This window comes from Thalia democratica, chromosome 8 (assembly GCF_965202585.1).
Source record: "Thalia democratica chromosome 8, ktThaDemo2.hap1.1, whole genome shotgun sequence".
Lineage (NCBI taxonomy): Eukaryota > Metazoa > Chordata > Thaliacea > Salpida > Salpidae > Thalia > Thalia democratica.
The window spans coordinates 27,109,901-27,119,148 of NC_139172.1; the positions used below are offsets into that span (position 1 = coordinate 27,109,901).

At 23.9% G+C, this 9,248-nt stretch overlaps 1 protein-coding gene across 4 annotated transcripts; it reads left to right on the top strand.

The window, feature by feature from the left end:
* The first annotated feature begins 364 nt into the window (after positions 1 to 364).
* LOC145842448 (uncharacterized) lies at positions 365 to 7,712 on the top strand. Of its 4 annotated transcripts, none has more exons than XM_082949898.1 (9): positions 365 to 1,019; positions 1,111 to 1,234; positions 2,949 to 3,416; positions 5,255 to 5,406; positions 5,604 to 5,807; positions 6,517 to 6,631; positions 6,972 to 7,037; positions 7,395 to 7,499; positions 7,577 to 7,712. In XM_082949898.1, the coding sequence occupies exons 1-8, from the start codon at positions 939 to 941 to the stop codon at positions 7,436 to 7,438; spliced, it is 1,254 nt and encodes a 417-aa protein (XP_082806024.1). In that variant the 5' UTR covers positions 365 to 938; the 3' UTR covers positions 7,439 to 7,499; positions 7,577 to 7,712. The 4 variants fall into 4 exon arrangements, with proteins under 4 accessions (XP_082806024.1, XP_082806025.1, XP_082806027.1 ...); XM_082949899.1 differs by having other exon boundaries at positions 5,261 to 5,406; XM_082949900.1 differs by having other exon boundaries at positions 946 to 1,019; positions 1,136 to 1,234.
* The last annotated feature ends 1,536 nt before the right edge of the window (positions 7,713 to 9,248 follow it).

Genomic DNA, 9,248 nt, shown 5'->3' on the forward strand with positions numbered 1-9,248 from the left:
TATCAGCAAAAAAAAACTTTTTTTCATAAAACGCATTTCAATAAACTTAAGTATTTTTCAATGGCTTATGCTATCAGGGTTGCCACTTTACCTGGAAATCTGTTTTTACCTGGAAACCTGATACTCTACAACTAAGGCAAAAAAAACCTGGAATTTGAGAAATTTTTAACCAAAGACTTAGAAAAACATTCAGTTTTTAACAATTTCAGCATGTTAAGTAGTACAATTTTAACTTGACACAAAAAAACTATCATATAAATAAGATTTCAATTAAAATTTTTTAGTTATAATACACATTTTAATTAACTTTATAGTACATATACAATGTTTTTTTATTATTTAACACAGTTTTTTACATTAGACATAACTTTAAACTGAAAATAAACCAAAATACATGTAATTTTAAAAGCCTTGTAGAGATTTGAAAAACCAGGAAAAATTTATAAACATGAGTGGCAACCTTGTACTATTCCAAACAGTTTATTACAATAAATTTAACTTTAAACTAAAGCTAGACTCTAAAATGTGTATTTTTGAAGATTTTTTGAAATCATGTAAAAAATTTAAATAAAAATCAGGTGGCTATTCTCAGGGTTGCCACATAGTCAGGAAAATTCAGGAAATCAGGAAAAACTAAGAAAAATGACAAAAGTCAGGAAAATTCAGGTCAAAATGGGGGGTTTTTGAAAAAAATCAGGAAAAAGTCAGGAAAAAAATTTATAAAAACCTCAGATATTGTCAGTTCAAATTTATTTATTTCCTTTTATTTCAAAGCCTTCGATTAGTGAAAAATTAATTAAAAATTCTTTAAAGTCAGACTAAAATTGCAAAATTTTCCTTAAATTTTACAAAATTACTTAATTTTCAATGCCTTTTTTAGTAAAATTATAGTAAAAAGTCAGAAAAATCTTGAAAAAAGTCAGGAAAACTTTAGTAAAATGTCAGGAAAAAGTCAGGAAAAGTCAGGAAAAATTTCTCAGCTTGACTTGTGGCAACCATGCTATTCTGTAGTAGTTAAGGTAAGTCTCTAATGGTTTTTTTTTCTTGGATTTACAAATAGTTATTAAGTTACACACTAAACACATTACTTTAGCAGTTACATTTTCGTAGGTAACAACCGTTGAAATTATTTTAGATGAAACTCCAGACCAAGAAGATTTACCAACTTTAGATTTTCCACCACCTAGAAAGATGAGGTACCAGAAATCTTTGGAATCTGTTTATAAGTTAAAAGGTTTTTTATCTCTAACAATTTGTAGTATTTAAGAATACACATTTGAGTATTTCAATTTTGAATTCAACAACAATTTTTTTTTAATACTGAGCTTTTTTATTAAATATTATAAAGGAAAGTTCTCATGTTTTTATAGAATTAAATTAATTTTTCCATTGTAATTTTTGAAAAAAAAATAACTTTTAAATAGTTTTTAAAGTATTTTTTGTAATTTTATTTCAATAATGCACAAAAAATTTTATCATCTAAAGTCAAAAATTCCAATTCACTTTTTACCTAAAAATTAACATTTTGTTTTAATAATTTAATAATTAACAATACTTTAGCATGACATTTTTTTTACTTTAGTACTAACCTTTGACTACTTTATTTAAATAAATATACTTAAAATACATTTTATAATAACAACACACAAATTAAACTGTTAATTTTATTATAAAATTAAAACCAAAATTTGTTAGTATAAAACAAAGTTCGCTTCATAGACAAAAATTGAATTTCTAATTTTATTATTTAAGTAAAATGGTTCATAGAGGCCATAAGGCGGTGAGATGGGCAAATTATTTATTTACAACAATTTTTTGGTTTTACACCTTACAAATTATCATGATTTTTGTTTGTTAAACAAAAAAAAAATTTTTAATTTTTGTCATAAAATACATTTATTTGAATATTAAAAACATTTTTCTGACAAATGGTTTGTGGTAATATCAAGAATTCTTTATAAAATTTTTTAGTATATTGCTTTCAAATACAAAAAGAAAATTTTTATTTACTATTTTATAAATGCTAAGAAGATTAGCTTTGACTGATTTAATTACTAGACAGATCTACTTAGTTTTTTTATTTCAAAAAAGAATTATTTCACTGCATTGATTAAATTTATATATAAATTTTTGATAAAAGTTGTGATATAAATAACAATTTTATTATAAGCAAATTTATTATCCCATTTGTAAGCTTAGATTTATAAGATAGATTTAACTAAAGCTTTTATTAATTGAGAATAAATAAATTAAAAAAAAATTGTTATTTATTGATCTTGTAGTGAAACAAAACTTTAAAAAGCACGTTTTAAAAGTAAATACATACTTAATTAGCTCAAGTTGAACTGTGATGCTTACATCAGGCTAGCCACTTTACCTGGAAGCCTATAATTTGTCAAATTAACCCAAAAAAAAAAAACCAGGAATGTTTGTATTTTTGAAAAAAATCGGAAAAACTTCAAATTAAAAAAAAACCTGGAAATTTTAACATTTTAAGCATTGTCAGTAGTTAAATTTTCGATTTGACACAAAAATTTATAATATAAATAATATTTTTTTTCTTCATCTAAAAATTTTTTATCTACCAACACATTTATTGTAAGCTTAAAGTATCTTTTTAATGTTGTCATACTATTTAACACAGTATCTTACTTTGAACCTAATTTTTGACCAAATAAAGATTAAAATTGTGAACTTTTAAAATTCTGTAAGAATTTTGGAATACTTTGAAAAAAATTTGAAAATACAAGGCAACACTATTACATCTATTAAACTGTTTAGTTTATTGTGAAACGTTTTTGTTAAATCATTGAAATCTCAATTGTTCACTTATTAATAAAATAAATATTAGATACACAACTTATTTATAAACAAATATAAATAGTGTTTAATGTTTTATTAGTTATATCTGTTATGTCAACTATGTGTAATGCTGTTTTACTTATTAGATTGGATTGCTCCAACAAATTGTGAAACTAAAGCTTATTGCAAGTGGTGCAATGTAGAACTACAAGCAAAAAAGAGCAACTTAAAAGTTCATTCTTATTCTGACCGACATAAACGCGCATCTCCAGTCACAAATAACCACAACTCAATAAATCAGTTTAGGATGGAAAAATCTTTTAAACAGCAATTCAACAATTTCCTTAAAGAAAACGTACGCCAGACAGAAGTCCGGTTAGCATTGCAACAAGCTCTTCACGGGAACTTGCTAGCAGGCAAACACCAGATAGATGTCATGAAGACACTTGGGACAGCTCACGAATCAGCAACGCTTAAAAGGAGGAAAGCAAAAATGATTGTGTGCAATACTCTCGCACCAATTTGCAGAAGACTAATCATAACTGATTTTATGGTGAAGCATTGTTCTTTCTATCTGGATGAGAGTACAGATACTGCTGGACAAAGTTTTCTAGGTAAGAAAATTACTTTTAAGCTTTGTTAATTTAATTAAGTTTAAATTTGTTATTAATTTACATACATTCTGTTGAATATAAAAATATTTTAATACAAAAAGCTTATTAAATTTAAATTTCAAACATGAAATAAGCTTTAAACACATTGTTCTTTGTTTTATTTTTTTAATATAGATTAATTCTTGTAACACGTTAGCTGTAAAAGAAAATATTTTGTTATGCAATGAGTTGGACATTGTTAGATTACTCAGATGTAAGTAGGTTTAATGACAGTTAAAGGAAAAAGTTTTTATTTTACAGATTTTAATAGGTTAATAAATTAAAATTTACATAAAATTAAAGTTAGAATTACTATGATTTTTTTTAATAATTATACAGTAAACTCGTTCTAGTAAACTAAGTCAGTTTCATTTCTAACATATATTTGATTTTTGTGTTGACTTTTATTTAATAGTTTAAGAAATATGTCAAAATATTGTTGATTTTATTTTTGCTAATAAGGAGAATGATTTAATTATTATAATATTTATTAAACAGCAAAAATTTTAATTAATAAAGAAAATAATGAATAAATTAGCAATTTGTTGCTTTAACGAGCAGGGTTGCCACTTCACCTAGAAACCAGGAAAAACATGGAGTTAAAATTTTAGGCATAAAAATACCTGGAATTTTGTACATAAATCTTTAAAAGACGTTGAAAAACCTGATATTTTCAATAATTTTTACTTGTATAGTAATAAAATTTGGATTTGAATAGAAAATTATACCCTATTTTTCAAAGTTTTTTGTCATCATCAATTTTTTTTTATTAATGAACCATTTATAAAGCAGCTTTAGTGTACCTTTTCCATGTTTTTATACTCTTTAATACAGTTTTAACATTAAACTTAACTATTAACTTTAAACAGACCTTAATATGTGTAACTTTAAAAACGTGGAAGAAATTTAGAAAACCTGGAAAAAATTTTAAAAATACCGAGTGGTTAACCGGAAGCAGTTTATGTTCAAATGATTATAACAGTTTTCCTTTTATATACAGCGGTTGTAATTACAATTAAAGCTATACTTTCTTAAACTTTTGTTCTACTACCTTCAGTTGTTTAACTAGAACAAAGTGGTAGTCCTTTAATTTCACAGATTTTATGTACTTAAAAGTTCGACTATATTTGGTATTTTTTAATTTTCTTAGATATCTATTTAAAAAAGCATGAGTAGTAGTTACCAACAGATAATTTTAAAACATTTATATTTTTTTTTATTCCAAAGTATACAGATTATAAGTTCTTTTCATTTAAAATTTTACAGTTATTAAACTTATAACAAAAAAAAATAGAAAGCTTTATGTTTGAATCACAGGTGTTAGTATTTGTTATCTAAGCAAAATAAAGAAAACTTCAGTATCTACATTTTTACACCTCGAAGACCTTGGAAGAGACAAATCAGCGTTATCTACTGCTAACGCATTCAAAAGAGTCTTAAAGATGTATAATTTTCAGTTAAAAAATGTAGTTTCAATATGTAAGTATATATGAACTGTTACTGTTTTTTTCATTTTTGTATTCTAGTTATGTATTTATTAAATATGTACTACTAACGTGTTTTTAATTTTAAATTTAGATATTAATAGTAAGTTAATTTTTGTTTATTTCAGCTATTCTCTGTGTATTCTTGCTAACTTTTATAAACTAGTTTTAATATCTTACAATGATCTATCTTTATTAATAGACTTAATTTGATTTTATTCAATTGTTTAAGAAAAGTATAAATTTAAGCACAAACTGGTCTTATAATTTAAGAAAAATATATTTTTTTTTTTTACTTGGTAAATGTATTTTTAGGTACAGACGGAGCTGCTTCCATGACAGGAGTTAAGAATGGAGTAGGACAAATTCTGAAAAAAGATAATCCCAGGCTTATAACAATATCCTGTACAAATCATGCTTTGCAAAATGCATGTTTAAATGCAACCAAAGCTACAATACCTAATGAAGTAAGTATTAAAACTATTTTATATAAATTATTAATTCAATTGTTGAATGAGAATTTTAGTAAGCTGCATTTATTCAAGTTACAAAGTTGTTTTTTTATATTTATTTATGATAATTTATTTTATCTTATATTTATTTTTAGTATTAAAAAAAACCATTGTTTTTGAATAAAAGTGTGTATACTTTTAAATTAAATAAGGTTGAGGAGCTTATTAAGAAAACGTTCAACTACTTCAAGCTATCTAACACAAGAAGAAGTGACTTTGAAAATTTAGGTGTGTGTATGACGGGTGAAATTCCGTTAAAATTTAAAGCCTTAAGCAAAACTAGATGGATATCACACTTTCCATGCATTGAAAGAATTTTATTGAATTGGGAAGTACTCAAAGCTTTTTTTAATGAAGTAGGTATTAAACTATTACTATAAACTTCAAGACGCTTTAATAATTAGAAAAATTATTAGTATAAAACATAAAACAATCCTGTTTTAAATTATTTAGCATTTTTACAATTATATTTTTACAAATATCTATAAATTTAAAATTCAATCTGCCCTGAAACTTAGTAATCATATGTTTACTAAGGTAACATTTTATTAAATCAAATATATAATCAGAAGATATATAATAAATGTTTAAAAGCACAAATTAATTAACATAGATTTAATAAGAATATATATCTTTTTAAACAAAACTTTCTTTGTTAATGAGCCTTGTTTTATAAGTATTAGTGTTTATTAACTATAATGATGTTTGTTATCGAAATTTTTATTCTTACCTATAACATTTGTTTGTATATTAGCCAGAAAGAAGAAGAAACGATTTACATGCTAAAAGTATTCGAAAAATGCTAAATAGCAATAGATTAAATTTTGTTTTTAAATTTATAGGCAAAATTTTAGAGAAAGTTAGTTTCTAAGACCTATTATCTGCTTAATAATGAATTAACACCCTAAGCACTATAACATAACTAATTTCAATCATTTTAATTTGATTTTAAATGTTTATTTTTAATTACTTATTTTGTAGTCATGCCAAGTTTAGCTGTAAGAATTAAATGTAAAGCAAGACTAAATTTTTACAGTGTAATAATTAATTATTTTTATTCATCAGGTAAATTCTGTTAATATTCTTCTACAAAAAAGTAAAGTAGAACCTTTTAAGTTTGGATTAGCAATAACAAAACTTATACAGCATCTAAAAGACCTCAGTTACCAACCAAATTCAAGTAAGCTTAATTTAGATCACAAGGCAACTAAGAATAATTTTTAATTTTAGGCTATTAATAATAAAGTTTCGTTTGATTTTATATCTACAACATTTTGGCGTAAATAAACATTATTTTTTAATTAGTAACGCAAACAAACGTACAATAACGTTCTTATAACAAAACATTACTAACATTTTGTTAAAGGTTTAGTAGATTCAAATTTAGATTGGATTTTATACAGAGTAAACGATATAAGTAATTATTATCAATATTTAATTTTTTTACCAAATTAATTGTTAAATTATTATTTTACTATATAAACTAAGTTGTAGTTACTAAAATTTACATTTTTTTGTAGCTAACCTTTTGGAAGAACCTATCTTTCATGTAGAAGTAAACGAAGTTTATGCAAATTTATCCATTAGTAAGAAGGCAGAGATTAAACTAATTAAAATTCACGTTGTTTAGTCAATTGGGTTTATTAACAACTAAACTTAATTGATTTTTTTTAAATAGGATTTGTTTAATGAGAATAATTTCTGAAATTGTTTTTACTTTACTTGAAAAAATTTTAAGTCAAAATACAAGTTATTATAATAACTGTGTTTTTTTTTACATAATCGTTTTTTTTTTCAGTAAATTCTCATACTTTACTTAAGTAATTTACTTAATGTTGTGTATTACACGTGAAAAAATTTCTGTTAATGACACGCTACGGTTCTAATCTGTAACTAATTTTCCTATAATTCCAACATTTTTATAATTAATTGTTTTAATACAGGTAAAAAATATTTTTCAAAGTTTTGTTGTAGTGTTTATAATTGAATTGGAAAAAAGAATGCTGCAAAATCTTGAATTTATGGCTCAGTATGAAGTTGTAAACGATGTTAGTTGGTATTAAATATATCTTCAAAAAATAAAATAACTTATTTAAATATCATTAAAACTTATAAATTTTTAAAGGCCTTAAATAGACGGATGCCGGATATTGAGAAGTTTTTAGAACATCCAAAAATTAAAAAATTGTTTGAAGGAAACCACAGAGATACTATCTCACTTCAATACAAAAGTTTGCATGGACGTCATCAAACAAGTATCGGTTAGCTAAAGGAAAATAACAATAGTAACCTACTACTTAAATATAAATTAAAATTTTCAGTGTTAATGTTAAACAAGTTTTGTAATTTAGTAAACATTGTAAATCTACCGAAAACTAAGTTCTGATAAAATAAAAACATGATTTATTATTGTAAGAGTACACTTACAATTGATTATGTACATAAAAAGTTATCAGTTTATTCTTAACAGATAAATCAACAAACGTTAACTTTTGGAGCAGTGTTCGCGTTGAATACCAAGAACTTAAGGAGTTAATGATGAAACTACAAACGATACCTTTTAGTAACGCGCAAATCGAGCGAGACTTTTCCTTGATGAATATCTCGAAAAACAATAGACAATCTAATATGGGCCATATTTTGTTAAACTCCTTAATGATTATTAGGTAAGTAAAAGTTTAATGTATTTGGATTTATGTCTTTTTATTTTAAACTATTTATTTCATAGAAATGAAATTTTAATGTGTTATTTAAACTGTAAAGTTTTTAATCATTATTTAGATTATTTAATTTTAGTTAAAGTTGGGTATGCAACTCGATGACCGAGAGGTCTTTTTGTGTACCCGGATCCTTGAAACAAGAAATTTTTGAATTTTGTTTTGTTATTATTCAACAAACCTTATCATTTTGATTTTTACTTTTAAAAAACATATTTTATTATAGGAGACATAAAGGCCCTATTAATAACTTGTTTTTTTTAATGTAATCCAATTAAATTAATATTTTGTATTACAACGATTTGTTGTATATAATTTTTTTTCTTTTATTTTAAATATAAGGGAAGAATAAATGCATAATAAGAATTGAAACATTTTTTTGCTAAATTTATCGGTATATTATCAGTAAAATTCAATAATATATATCACTAGTAAAAGTTACTAGAACTTTTTTAACAAATTTTAGTTTAGGTAGTTTTTTAAATTTTTTATTCTAATTAAAACTATTTGTACAAGGTTAAAAAGCTTGGCGTTTGCTTATTATTTAAATATTATATAGGTTGTTGTCTTTTTAGATAAAGTAAAGTATAGTGTTAATCTGTTTGTTGAATATTTTTATCATAAATATAATATTGGTAAAGTACAAAATTATAACTCAATGTATGGTTTATAAATTACTCTTTTTCATTCAAAGGTTCAATTCAAACATTAGTAATAAAAAATTCCTACAATTACTTTTTACATTCTTAAGCCAATTATTACCCAAAATTATAATAAATTCTATTTTTCTCAGATCAACCTGCAAAAGAATGGAGTTATGCTGTGACAAATTTCCACTTTCAGATACATTGATAGAAGAAGTTGGTAAGTCTAGTTTGTACAAACCAAGAAGCCAAGATGTCAATGAAATCTTGACAAACGAAGAGTACTGCAAATTTAAACCTTCAAATTTGACAATGTTTGCAGCAAACAATGTAATATAAAATTTCAACAAAATTTTTGCGTGTTAAAAAGCAGTTAATTTTTTTCAAAAAAAAAAATGCTTTTCATTTAAAGTCAATTCACTATTTTAAAAACACT